General features: G+C 57.1%; 5 protein-coding genes across 5 annotated transcripts; 1 reads left to right on the forward strand and 4 right to left on the reverse strand.

The window, feature by feature from the left end:
- Positions 1–1,136: 1,136 nt before the first annotated feature.
- On the reverse strand, positions 1,137–4,019 carry DL89DRAFT_106376 (cleavage polyadenylation factor subunit MPE1). Its single transcript, XM_040883055.1, has 3 exons — positions 3,712–4,019; positions 3,133–3,604; positions 1,137–2,919 (listed from the first exon to the last, which is right to left on the reverse strand). The coding sequence occupies exons 1-3, from the start codon at positions 3,875–3,877 to the stop codon at positions 1,188–1,190; spliced, it is 2,370 nt and encodes a 789-aa protein (XP_040745460.1). The 5' UTR covers positions 3,878–4,019; the 3' UTR covers positions 1,137–1,187.
- Positions 4,020–4,161: 142 nt separating this feature from the next.
- Positions 4,162–5,334, reverse strand: DL89DRAFT_291283 (RCC1/BLIP-II protein; the record flags this gene model as incomplete). The annotated part of the gene is made up of 1 exon (XM_040890178.1): positions 4,162–5,334. One exon carries the CDS (start codon positions 5,332–5,334, stop codon positions 4,162–4,164), a length of 1,173 nt encoding a protein of 390 aa, XP_040745461.1.
- A 534-nt stretch (positions 5,335–5,868) lies between these two features.
- On the reverse strand, positions 5,869–6,470 carry DL89DRAFT_208168 (DUF292-domain-containing protein; the record flags this gene model as incomplete). Its single annotated transcript, XM_040884131.1, has 2 exons — positions 5,869–6,234; positions 6,342–6,470. Coding segments are annotated over 2 exons (495 nt in total), but the record flags the coding sequence as incomplete, so codon positions are not given.
- Positions 6,471–6,676: 206 nt separating this feature from the next.
- On the reverse strand, positions 6,677–7,384 carry DL89DRAFT_221492 (Phospholipase/carboxylesterase; the record flags this gene model as incomplete). Its single annotated transcript, XM_040884522.1, has 1 exon — positions 6,677–7,384. The coding sequence occupies one exon, from the start codon at positions 7,382–7,384 to the stop codon at positions 6,677–6,679; it is 708 nt and encodes a 235-aa protein (XP_040745463.1).
- A 4,776-nt stretch (positions 7,385–12,160) lies between these two features.
- Positions 12,161–12,795, forward strand: DL89DRAFT_265707 (uncharacterized protein). Its single transcript, XM_040886788.1, has one exon. The coding sequence runs from the start codon at positions 12,330–12,332 to the stop codon at positions 12,510–12,512; it is 183 nt and encodes a 60-aa protein (XP_040745464.1). The 5' UTR covers positions 12,161–12,329; the 3' UTR covers positions 12,513–12,795.
- The last annotated feature ends 337 nt before the right edge of the window (positions 12,796–13,132 follow it).

Consider the following 13,132-nt stretch of genomic DNA (forward strand, 5'->3'; position numbering starts at 1 on the left):
CAGTAAAGGGCCGTTTGCCTCTGCTTTGCAAAAAAGCCCACTTTGCTGTGGAGGTTGCGGTAAGGTGTTGCCAAGGCCCCCACCAAACAAAACCGGATATTAATGTAGCGGATAATCGCAGCGTGTATCCCCCAAATAAAATACAAAGCGAGCCAGATGCTTGGTGATATATGAAAAACCCTCTCCCGAAAAGATATTGAAAACGGGTGTGTGGATAGGAGAAGAGGGGAGAAATACACAGAGCTGTGCTTCTGCTGGCGAGGTGCTGCAAAAAGCCGCCTTTAAGCAAAATGCGAGTGACTTTAGCGATGCATGCCTGCAACAGGCAGTAAGGCCCCATGCCACAACCCTTGCAACGGCTGGGTGGATAAAGCCCAGTACCACTACACCACATGTATAGCGAGCCAGCAGAAAAGAGGAGAAAAATAACGTACAATGAATGACGTCAGTCCCACACCCCCCTTCGCCGTAGTGCGTGCTTGCAAAGCGCTGTAGATTGTTTCATTTCAAAAACTGCACAAGGTTGCTTCGGAAGGCGAAGCGGCGGAGTTGCTGGTATCTCACCACCTCTTTGTGGTTATTGTGCCTGCCTACCCAGTAGCCGGGAGCTTTTGTTGAACATCGCTATTCCTCCATTACAATACCATTGCCTAGGTTTGGAAGACAGCCTCGGCTATAGCCTCAGGTGGGGTTTAACAGAAGCACTTGGCTGAAGACTCGCTATACCTGTGTAATTGGCATGGGTGGGTGGCCTCGTGTGTAGCCACATGGCGCTTTCCTGCCCTCCCCTTGCTGTCACTCCGCAAACTCGTGAGGGCATGTCAAATGCCCATCATTGAGCTCCGCTATATGAGTTCCTCTTGGCCTCGCCTGCATCCCCTTTGATGAAATCACACGCCGCTCCGCAAATGAAATGGCTCTGAGTGTATGCCGTGCAGAGGAGAGAAAGGAACAGAGCTCGCTACTGCGGCCTTGCGTCGCATACGCTTAGCATCCTGTTGCACTTATTTATTGGTTGACATAAACCGAAAAATGGCAAGGCTGTCTAATAAATACAGCAGAGCGCCAGCTATGAAGGAGATCTAGGCAAGAGAAATAGCCCAATCCACCTCGAAGCGAGTGCCATTGTCAGCTGCTAAATATTCAGGCATGTGCAAAGAGCGTGCCTTGCATTCAATTTCTCTTACTCAGCGACGGCTCCTGCGCCTGCCGCCCGACCGCCGTGGGCTCTTGGATCCGTTCTCCTGGGCTACATCCCCGCGGTTATCCCTCAGCCGATCTAGAACCGACCGTGGCTTGTCACCACAGGACTCTTTGCCACTGTTCTCTTTGCTTGACCGCCCACGGATCGATATCTCCACGTCTTTCGTATTGCGCTCTCCTCTATTCCGCGCCCTGTCACCAGATGATTGCCCGCGCTCAGAGCTCCGTCCGCGACGCGACTCGTACTCGCGCCGCCGGTCACGCTTGTCTCTGCCGTCGTAATACCTCGATCGCTCATTGCTATCGTATCTACTACGCCGCTCGCGGCTAGGGCTGCGACTGGTACGGTAGCGCCGCCTGCTTGGGGAGCGGCGCCGGCTTGACGAGCGCTGGCGGCTTGATGAGCGCTGGCGGCTTTGTGAGCGATGCGGCTGAGGAGATTCCATGCTCGGTGGCACATAGTCTTTACTGACCGTTTTATTCGCGTCACCGGCTACGTCGCCATTTCCAGCTCCAATCTCGCCTTTACCATTGGTCTTCTGAGCCGGTTCTACCTCCAGCGACCCCCTATCATCATGCCTCGACAAAGCCGGCCTCTCCGGATGCTCAGCATCACTAGGGTTGTAGCTGCGACTACGACTGCGGTGGCTATGGTGGGGGTGGCGACGCGACCGGCTGCGTCCTGGCGACCGGCTGCGGCCAGATGACCGGCTGCGGCCAGGTGATCGCCGCTGCCGGGGCGAGTTTCGACCACGCCCAGTGTTGTAGTCGCTACTATTCTGCTGTTGCGGTGGCGGCAGCGGCGGACGTACCCCAGACATGTTTGACGGGTTCATATTGTTCCACTGCGCTCCAGGCATGGGCATCCCGGGCGGCATAAACGGCATTTGGCCCATTGGTGGCATGCCCATATATCCTTGCGGCATACCCATCATCATCCCTGGAGGCATCATGCCCATGGGCTGCGTTGCACGCCGCGGATGCGGCTGCATCTGGACTGGCGGCGGTGGCGGGCGTACTGGCTGATCAGCCAGCGTAGGTGCTACAGCGATTGAGGCTGTAGCCGCGGTTGTCTTGTTATCGTTCTCATTGCTAGGCTTGCTAGCTGAATATTCGCGCAAAAACTTATCCACCTTGGTGCGCACTGCATCGGCCGATGTGAGCTGGTCAGGTACCACACCGGGAGCCTTGCACGACGGACACGTAAAGTGCTTCTCTCCGGGCTCGAGCAGCGACTGCTCAATACATTCCGAGCAGTACACTGTATCGCAGCACGGGACCTTCACAGCGTCGCGCAGGAGCTGGCTGCAGATCGGGCACTTGAGGTCGCCAGGCACCTGGCTCGGATCAACAGCCGACTCAGTCGAGAATAGCTTGCTCGACTGCTTCTGCGCCTCGTTCCACGCTGCCTCGTTCGCCTGGGCTACCACCAGCGTGCCATCACTCGTCACCAACGCATTGCCGCCCTCCTCGAGCTTGTCGACTTTTTGGAGGAACGACTTGGGAATGCCCGTGGTCCGCTTGATCCGATGGCCCGTGTTGCGTGTGTTGCCGTCGCTGGGCTGCCCGATGGTCGGGCAGTTGTGGATCCAGTGACCCGCAATGCCGCACCGGTGGCAGACATAGTTGGGCGGTGGCGGGCCCTGGTGCTCAGGGCGTTCGATGCGGGGCCTTGGGCGGTATGCCCCACCGCGGTTGTTGAACACCGGTCGCTGCCTACAGGAAAATTGAAAGCACGGTGTGTTAGTAGCAGATGCCAAATGTGGAAGAAGGACGCCATCCAATCCCGCTCTGGTCCCGCCCTTCTCTCTCGCATCATGATCCTGCCATGGACCACCCCCTCCTCCTTTGCGAGTTAGCTTCAACGTTGCAATATCCACCAACGGCTCTATTCCGCGTAAGTGTAAAAAAGCTATAGTCGTGACATACATTTGCATGATGGTCTGCTGGTGGGACCACTGTTCGTCAGTCTGCTGCAGCATCGCTGCAATACGAGCCTCCTCGGCGTCAGATATCACATCTGGGTTGCGCTCCAGCTCATGCTGCCCATTTAGATCGCCTACTCCAGACCCCACCCCGCTGTTGTTGTTTTGGCTGGACGAGTAGCTGTTGTTGAGCCCGATACCCTGCGGCCCGCGATACCCGTATTGGCTCGTGGTGGTCGAGGGGTTATTTCCATGGTGGCCACGATGGAAGCCGCCGCCGCCATAGCCTTGTCCACCGCCTCCACCACCACCGTAGCCCGAGGAGCGGTTGCCCGCATGGTGCTGCTGCTGGCCAAACTGCTGGGGCTGCTGCTGCTGGCCCTTGCCGCCCTGCGACATCTTCGGGCCCTTGTAGGGCACACGGCGCACCATCACGGATGTGCTCTTTGGGATCAGCGCCGACTCATCCGTGTAGTCTAAACAGTTGTCAAAAATGGATCAAGAAATCAGCTGGTGAACATACTGACAGCAGCTTAACGTAATGCTCTGTCCGCGTGTATACAAAAGATCCGCACTGCCTTACCTTCATTGGTCTGCGCGTTCGTGACAACCAGATCGTTCTCTTCTGGGTCCAGGCGCTTCTCGCGAAGGATTTCCTGCTTCAGGTCATACACCGAGATAGACAACCCATCAAACACAATCGACGAAAAGTCCTTGGCCGCACGAAACTTGTAGTGAATCTGCGACATTGCTGGCTACGCACTCGGATAAAGAGAGAGAATGTGGAACCAAAGCTGCAGTCGAAAAGGGGAAGTGACGGCTGCGAAATATACGTGGTTGAAGGTAGAAAGTTAATGGGTTACGTGTGCAAAAGAGAGGCTCGTGTATTTCAGAAAAATAGAAAGAATAAACTCTGCAAGCTTTAAAGGAGAAAAGAGGGGCAAGAGCTGCTCGCGAGCTAAAACGAACACGCAGCAGGTGAAAAAAAAGGCCCAGGCGGGCATGGTGCTGGTTTCAACCTCGATCTCGCAATCTAATCACAGCTAATACTAATAAGCGTGTTGCCGTAGCCAGTGCCAACGCTTGGCAAGCGCCCTGGTACTGTTGCTGCTACTGGCCACAGCTGCCGCGGGCACACCACATCGGCAAGTGACGGATCTCCTGCATTGGCATGCTCGTTCCACCCCCACGCCCACACGCTGCCGTTGCTGAGCACAGCGACAGTATGGTTGGAGCCACACGCAATGTCAACTACCGCGCTCTCTAGCGCAACATCGACAGTGTCGCGGCTTCCGCCAGGCATGGTCATCGGCGTTTTGCCCAGCTGGCCATGGTCGGATCGCCCCCACATAGTAACGCAGCGACTCGTCTGGCTACCCTCTGCGGGATCCAACAGCACCGCACCAAACTCCCATCCCGAGCACAGCTTTCGTGCAGGCGAGCTGAGACGGAACGACCGCCATGTGCCAGCAACAGCATCGTAGCTGCTAGGCCCGCATTGCGCACACCTGTCCTGGCCAGCAACAAACACTGTCACACGGTCGCTGGCTATGGCCACAGAATGGCTACGCCCGCACGCAATCATCGAGATCGGTGGGAGACCAGCAGAAACCAAGGTTGGCTCACAGACATTTGGCTGCTTCTTTGTTCCAGGAACACCAAGCTGGCCACACCGGTTCGCTCCCCATCCAAATATATCGCCACTGCCAGTCAGGGCAAGCGAGTGCCTCATTCCGCAGGCAATATCGACTATTTTTGCACTGCCTCCTATGCGTATTTCCGACCATTGCATCGCCTTTGATACTCCGGGCTCAGGGTTGATCCCAAGCTGTCCGAATCCACCGGATCCAGCCGAGAAGAGCCTGTGTGTGTCGTTGAGCAACAGTGTGTGGCTCCAGCCGCAGGCAATCTTGTAGACTGACTCTCCTGGGAACTGTATCGGTGTCCAGTGCAAGTAAGGCCCAGATGATGCAGTCGGTATTCCCAGCTGTCCATCGGCATTTGTACCGCTGCCAAAGAGAAAACGGCCCTTGTTGCGCACTAGAAACGTGTGGTTTCCGCCTCCAGCGATAACTGCATCACCAGCAATCCCAGCAGCACTGCACTCCTGCCCAAACACAGTTTCAGTAAGGAAATGCGCATCATCTAGGCTCCCAGTTGCTAGCTGACCGCCCGAGTTGGATCCGAGGGCAAATACTGTATCCATGTGCGTATCCATATACCAACGTTGCAGAGTGTGAAGATGCCAAACGATCGCATGGCGGAAAAGCAGACTGTAAAAATCTCTACTTTTTACCAGACTTATGGCGCTCGCAATGCGAGCTCGGCTAGTCGGTATGGAGCGTAGAACATAGCCTACATGTCACAGACGCTTGAGTGCCTCGAATCGCTTCTGGAGTTCGTCGATTGACGGCAGGCCATCATTGGCAGGCGCCGCAGCAGCCTTCGAAGCTCCAGGGCCAGCCCTGGCAGCGGGTTTGGTTGAGGGAACAGAAGGCAGGGCGCTGGGTTTGTTCGCATTGGGAGCAGTGTTCATTTTCGCCGGGGATGGTGTAAAGCTTGCTCCCTTCTGCTCGCTGCTGCCACTCTCTTCAGCGGCCTTTGCGCTATCGGTATCCTTGACATTTGCAGCAGAACCGGCAGCATTGGCTGCAGAAATCGGCGCCTCCGGCACCTTCTCCCTTTCGCCACCCCCCGGCCCATCCTCATCGTCAACGCCATCCTCGCTCTGCTCGCCCTCTGGCCGCCAGCCGACATTATATGCATTTGAGATCTCCTTCAAGTACATTTCGACCAGGAAGCGGGCGGGAGCCTTGACGCCAAGTTTGTGCACAAGCTTCGGGCTCACAGTGCCGTCGACGTTGTCCATTGCGTTCTTGATGTATTCGGCGCCGTACTTCGCCGCCAGCAGCTCGCGGATCATGACGAGTTCTTTGACGTCGACCCGCGTCGACGCGTAGGCAATAGATGCCACGGCGTCTTCAATCCCAGGGTCGACTGTCCGTGACTGCTCAATCATACCGAGGCGCGCGTTCAGCAGCTCGCAATACAGCTCGACTATCTCCAGCGCCTCGATGTTAAAGTCCTCGCGTATGATGTTCTCAACCTAGTGGGTATCCAGAAGACAAGTGTGAGTAGCTGGCCGAGCAGGGTAGAGAAGGCGTCTGCTCGCAGGTGTGCATTCGGAAGAGTGGTGGCACAGCCCTAGCTTACCCGAATATAAGCGCTCTCTATCTTGCCTGTCTCGAGCAGCGTTGCTATCTCCCGCCGCGCCTTGGTGTTGAGTGAGGCCGTCTTGGCCTGCAGCAGCTTTAGTCGGTGAATGGCGAGCTTGAGCTCGACCTTGAGCTTACTGATTGCAAAGCGCATTTTACTAGACTTTAGCGAAAAATAGAAAGTGGTGAAAGTGGAGCCGAGGGAAGAACAAGAAAGGCTGTCGGGATTACGTGTTCGGAACAAGGACGCCTGCTGGAGGGGGTGGTGCGTTCTTTGGTCTTGCCCTGCGCCAAGACCACTGACTCAGACCAGTCAGTAACCTGCTGGTGGCTTTACAGAGAAGAGGCAGGCGGGGTGAACTGCTCGGGAATGCGCTTCTTCAGGAACAGCGACATGTGCATGATCTCATCCTCGCAGCTCGAGTGCTCCATGTGCTCGTAGACATGGAACTTGCAGTCGTATCCCTTGCTGGTTAGCGTCTCGTTAGTCATCTTGCCATACTCAAACAGCACCACACCGTCAGCTGTACCGTGGCCTTGCATAATAGGCACCGACTTGCTTGCCTCGGTGGCCAGCTGGAAGATCCGGTCGCGAATCGGCAGGTACGCGCTGAGCACGATAAGGCCACCCAGCTTGAGCTCGGACTGCAGCCCGGTGAACAGCGCCATGGCACCGCCCTGGCTGAACCCGCCCAGCACAATGCGCTCCGGTGAGATCCCAGCCGCGACTTCGTCAGAAATGATCTTGTTCACCTTGATCATCGACTCGCGCATCCCGGCCTCGTCCTCGTCCTTCGTGACCCGCCCCAGCGACTTGATATCATACCACGACGGCATTGACATGCCAAAGTTCAATGTTACCGGACTCTCTGGGGCATTTGGGAGAATAAACTTTACGTGCGGCAGCGTGCGCGACAGTATTTGCGCTACTGGCGCCCATCCGTGACCACTGTCACCGAGACCGTGCAAGAAGATAACCGACGCTGTGTGCTGGGCGCGCGCCTTCAATACAACACTCGTTAACGCAGAAGGGCCTGACATTTCACTAGGATTGACCGTGGATTTGGTGGATTTGTTGTGGAAGAGCAATTTAAGATAAAGAAGCAATAGCAGAGAGAAAACACAGACCCGGAAGAAGAAGCCCGTCGACATGGTGAAATTTGCCTACTGGTGGCCGATTGATCCCAAGCCACATGTGGATTTCTCGGATATGCCATTGACTCGTCGACAATGGGGCCATGATCCCAGCCATATAGGAGTCGCTGTGACATAAAATTTTAGATACTGGCTGGAATTGAAAGACATAAAGAAAGGAAAAAGGTAAAACTAACGCACAACAGGACGTAAGGGGCTATGTAGGATGAATAGAAAGAGGGATCAGTGGCATAGATCTAACTTTTGCCCTAGACCCTATTCATTTAGAAATAAGAAGAGACAACGAGGGCAGCGGCGACCGGGGCGGACGACTCCACAGTAGGCTCCTCAGAGGTAGCCTCAGTGGTGGTCTCCTCGGTGGTGGCCTCAGTAGTGGTCTCCTCGGTGGTAGTCTCCTCAGTGGTGGCCTCCTCAGAGGTAGTCTCAGTGGTGGTCTCCTCGGCGGTAGTCTCCTCGGTGGTCTGCTCCTCAGAGGTGGCCTCAGTGGTGGTCTCCTCGGTGGTGGCCTCAGTGGTGGTCTCCTCAGTGGTGGTCTCCTCGGTGGTGGTCTCCTCGGTGGTCTGCTCCTCAGAGGTGGCCTCAGTGGTAGTCTCCTCGGTGGTAGTCTCCTCGGTGGTCTGCTCCTCAGAGGTGGCCTCGGTAGTGGTCTCCTCGGTGGTCTGCTCCTCAGAGGTGGCCTCAGTGGTGGTCTCATCGGTGGTGGCCTCAGTGGTGGTCTCCTCAGTGGTGGTCTCCTCGGTGGTGGTCTCCTCGGTGGTCTGCTCCTCAGAGGTGGCCTCGGTAGTGGTCTCCTCGGTGGTCTGCTCCTCAGAGGTGGCCTCAGTGGTGGTCTCATCGGTGGTGGCCTCAGTGGTGGTCTCCTCAGTGGTGGTCTCCTCGGTGGTAGTCTCCTCGGTGGTCTTCTCCTCAGAGGTGGCCTCGGTAGTGGTCTCCTCGGTGGTCTGCTCCTCAGAGGTGGCCTCGGTAGTGGTCTCCTCGGTGGTGGTCTCCTCGGTGGTCTGCTCCTCAGAGGTGGCTTCAGTGGTAGTCTCCTCGGTGGTCTGCTCCTCAGAGGTGGCCTCAGAGGTGGTCTCCTCAGAGGTGGTCTCCTCCTCAGAGGTAGCATCAGAGGTCTCCTCCTCAGAGGTGGCCTCGGTGGTCTCCTCCTCAGAAGTGGCCTCGGTGGTCTCCTCCTCAGAGGTAGCATCGGAGGTCTCAGACTCGACAGAGGCATCCGACGACTCCTCAGTAGACTCAGACTCAACAGAGGCATCCGACGACTCCTCAGTGGACTCAGACTCGACAGAGGCATCCGACGACTCCTCAGTGGACTCAGACTCAACAGAGGAATCCGACGACTCCTCAGTGGACTCAGACTCGACAGAGGCATCCGACGACTCCTCAGTGGACTCAGACTCAACAGAGGAATCCGACGACTCCTCAGTGGACTCAGACTCGACAGAGGCATCCGACGACTCCTCAGTGGACTCAGACTCGACAGAGGCATCCGACGACTCCTCAGTAGATTCAGACTCGACAGAGGCATCCGACGACTCCTCAGTGGACTCAGACTCAACAGAGGCATCCGACGATTCCTCAGCGGACTCAGACTCGGTCGGGGTCACGGTGTAGGTGGTTGTGATGGTGGTTGGTTCGCACTCGTCGCACGGAGTAGTGGTGATGGTCTCAGTGACGGTAGTAGGCTCGCACGGGGTAGTCGAGTCCTCCGACGAAGGCTCCTCCGTGGTGGTCGGGGTCACAGTGTAAGTGGTCGTGATGGTGGTCGGCTCGCACTCGTCGCACGGAGTAGTGGTGATGGTCTCAGTGACGGTAGTGGGCTCGCACGGGGTAGTCGAGTCCTCCGACGAAGGCTCCTCCGTGGTGGTCGGGGTCACGGTGTAGACGGTGGTGATAGTGGTTGGCTCGCACTCATCGCACGGAGTAGTGGTGATGGTCTCAGTGACGGTAGTAGGCTCGCACGGGGTAGTCGAGTCCTCCGACGAAGGCTCCTCCGTGGTGGTCGGGGTCACGGTGTAGACGGTGGTGATAGTGGTTGGCTCGCACTCATCGCACGGAGTAGTGGTAATAGTCTCAGTGACGGTGGTGGGTTCGCACGGGGTGGTGGTCTCCGAGGTGGACTCGACCGACGACGGGACCTCAGTGGTCGGGGTCACGGTGTAGACGGTGGTGATGGTGGTCGGCTCGCAGTCGTCACACGGGGTGGTCTCGATGGTCTCGGTGACGGTGGTCGGGGTGCACGGGGTCGTGGTCTCGACCTCAGTGGTTGGGGTTACGGTGTAGACAGTGGTGACGGTAGTTGGCTCGCATTCGTCACACGGGGTCGTGACAACAGTCTCGGTGACGGTGGTGGGTTCGCACGGGGTGGTGGTCTCCGAGGTGGACTCGACCGACGACGGGACCTCAGTGGTCGGAGTCACGGTGTAGACGGTGGTGAGAGTGGTCGGCTCGCAGTCGTCACACGGGGTGGTCTCGATGGTCTCGGTGACGGTGGTCGGGGTGCACGGGGTCGTGGTCTCGATCTCAGTGGTGGGCTCAATCGACGACGGGACCTCAGTGGTCGGGGTCACGGTGTAGACGGTGGTAAGAGTGGTCGGCTCGCAGTCGTCGCACGGGGTGGTCTCGATGGTCTCGGTGACAGTGGTCGGGGTGCACGGGGTGGTCTCCTCAGCCGGAGTGGTGGTAGGGGTGGTCTCCGACGACGACTCAACAGTCGAGGGGGTCGGCTTCTCCGGGGTGGTGACCGGGACAACCTCGCAGACAGTCTCGGCGATGGTATTCTTGACAGTAGCAACGTTGGTGGTGGTCTCAGTCACGGTCTGGGTGGCGTAGACAGTCTGCTCGGCGGTGTTGACGACAACCTGGGTCTCGGTAACAGGAGCACCAGTCTCGGTGGCAACGACGTTGCTGGTAGCGACGACGGTGTCGGTGGTCTCGGTGACCAGAGACGGGATGATCACGGTGTTGACCGAGTCGACGTTCTCGGTAACGGTGGCCTCGTGGACCTGGTTAACGGTAGCCGGAGCCGGCAGCCACTGGGTCTCACCGATGACCTGGGGAACGGTCACAGTGGTGGTCGAGTACGCGGTCTGGACGTTGTTGATCGGAACGGTGACGGTGGCACCCTCGCACAGCGACACGGTCGAGTAGACGGTGTTGGGCACGGTGACGGTGGTCTCGTCCTCGCAGATCTCCTGGACAGTGTGGGTGTTCCCAACAGTGGCGACCTCGGTGACGGTGTTGGTGACGACAGTCTCGGGGGCGGTGACAGTGCGGACAACAGTCTTGGTGAAAGTGTTGCCAGGAACGGTCTGGTAGACAGTCTCCTGGACGGCGCCGACAGTGACGGTGTCAACAACAGTCTGGGTGGCCTGGTTGGTGACGGTAACAACCTGGGGGACGTTAACAGTAACAGTCTCGGCAGCACCAGCCGGGGCAGTAACGGTGACGGTGTTTCCGGCAACAGTCTCCTTGACGTACTGGGTCTGGGTGACCGTGTTGCCAGTGCCCTCGCAGTTCTCGGTCTCGGTGGCAGTCACGGTGTTACCCGGAACAGCGACGATCTGAGTGCTGGTGACGGTGGCCTCCGTGATGGCGTTGACGTTGGTGGTCTTGGTGACCTCAGCGTTGTTGGTGACCGTGGCAGTGGTCGGGACGCACTGCGCACCCTGAGTGATGGTGCCGGTCTCGGTGGTGACAACCTTGGCGCTGGAGATGGTGGTCGAGTCAGCGACAGTGACCGTGGTGGTCGAGGTGGCGCCGGCCACGTCCTTGGTCTCAGTGACGGTGACAGCCTTGTCGTTGCCGCCAACGGTGACAGTCGAGGTGTTGTCGACAGTCTTGGTGGCGGTCTCGCCAGGAACAGTGACGGTGGACGGGACACAGACCTCCGAGGAGCTCTTAACCTTAGTGGTGCAGGCATCGCCAATGCACGCGGTCTCAGTGACAATAGCAGTAGTGGCGCTCTCGCACGGGGACGACGAGATTATCAGAGTCGGGACGACAGCAGTGGCCGTGGGCTTGATGGTCAGGGTCGGAGCAACAGTAGTGGCCGGAGCAGAGGTGGTGTCAACAACCTCGGGGTTGGTCTCGTAGACGCTGGCGTGAACCGCGGCCGAGAGGGCGATGATAGAAAGAATCGAAGCGCGAACCATTTTTACTCTGGATAAATTAAGTCAAAATGCAGGGCAGGGAGGGGTCTTTTATGTTTCAAGGGGGGATAATCTTCTGGATTCGGGATTGGAAATCGATCGAAATTGGCCAAAAGATGCTGAAAACAATCAAAAAGATGTCGGATATAAGGTAAGCTTATAAGGGGTAGGAGATATGAGGGGAATAAAGGTTAAGGTAGGATGAGAAATAAGGTGTAAGGAAAAAGAAAGGGAAAGAAGAAAGGTGAAGTTTGCTTTTCTTTGAGTCCTTGGGGTTTTATAAAGCGAGGTCTTGTATAACAACAAGCAGAGCAGAGAGAAAGTTGTGCTGTACCAAACAAGAAAGAAAAATTCACTAGAGGAAAAAGACCACCTCGAGCGTCAAAATCCACGGCCGTTTTATAATCGCCCCCAAATGGCGGCAGGTCCACACAGAACGCAGCATATCCGCACACATTCGAGCTGCCCACCCACCGCCGGCTCTCTCCTCCTCTCACCCCCACACCGCCCGATCCGGCACTCTGTCGCGGGCATCAGCCAATGTGGTCCACAGAAAGCGTTGCCCAGAGGAACACAAGGCAGCCTGCTTTGGGAATGATGGGCGCATTGCGTGAGGCAAGGTGCTGAAGCTATATTTGCATCGTTAGAGCTGAACCCGTTGTGCGACCACAGAGCGCTGCTCCATGAATCCTCAACCCCTGCTGCGTGCTGCTGCTTGTTCTCCTCTGTCTACCGCCGCTCGGCTCTTACGAGAGCGCTCCTCCCACCCACTCGCTCCACTCTTTGTGCTGCCCATCACCTTTTTCGTATCCCCAGTGCGCACAACCGGCGGTTTGTGTAGCGGGCTGGCAAATGCGTTCGAATGACGCTTTTTCTCACTCTTGCGCTTCTCCTTTGCATCTCCTCAGCCAAACACAGCGAGTGGCGAGACCACTTTTTGCGCCAAACACTGATCCGCTCCATGTAGCACAGCATCTCTTGACACAGTAACGTCCCGTCCAATGTCGACTGTGTTCCTAGAATAGACCAAGCAGCGCTGGGCGCGGCGCAGCTGCCCATCCCACACTCTTTTATTCTTACGCTCTGGTAGCGTTCCCCAATGTGTGCTGCCAGAATCTTCTCAATCCCGCACTCTTGCCTGCGAAAATGGCGGCGGATGTTGGTGGTAGCGGATGTGGGCGTGGGCGTTGTTGTTGTTGTCGTCGTCGTCGTCGTCGTCGATGGTGGGCAATGAAGGCACCCTAATCACTTTTGTGCCTCTGACCATTCCTGCGTCCTCATTGACACAAGCTGGTGCAGGATCGACTGAGCGGCATTGTACCGGGATCTAACTGAGGAGCTAAATATAACCCGTAGCCTCCGGTATTCCACGGGTTGCGCCGGACTGATGCGCGGTGACGATGTGCAGTTGCTGCTGCCCCGCGCATTGACTGGCAGACTGGCAGATTGGCACTACGAGACACCTTGCGGAAATAGTTCGCTCTCA

The sequence above is a fragment of the Linderina pennispora genome (assembly GCF_002104995.1).
Source record: "Linderina pennispora strain ATCC 12442 chromosome Unknown DL89scaffold_3, whole genome shotgun sequence".
Lineage (NCBI taxonomy): Eukaryota > Fungi > Kickxellomycota > Kickxellomycetes > Kickxellales > Kickxellaceae > Linderina > Linderina pennispora.

Excerpts from the sequence above, each read along its gene's own strand:
- DL89DRAFT_106376 (XM_040883055.1), bottom strand. The coding sequence starts at position 3,877 with ATGTCGCAGATTCACTACAAGTTTCGTGCGGCCAAGGACTTTTCGTCG. Across the intron at positions 3,605-3,711 it reads GAACGCGCAGACCAATGAAG|ACTACACGGATGAGTCGGCG; the intron begins GTAAGGCAGTGC and ends ACAACTGTTTAG. Across the intron at positions 2,920-3,132 it reads CAGCAGACCATCATGCAAAT|GCAGCGACCGGTGTTCAACA; the intron begins GTATGTCACGAC and ends ATTTTCCTGTAG.
- DL89DRAFT_265707 (XM_040886788.1), top strand. The coding sequence starts at position 12,330 with ATGAATCCTCAACCCCTGCTGCGTGCTGCTGCTTGTTCTCCTCTGTCT.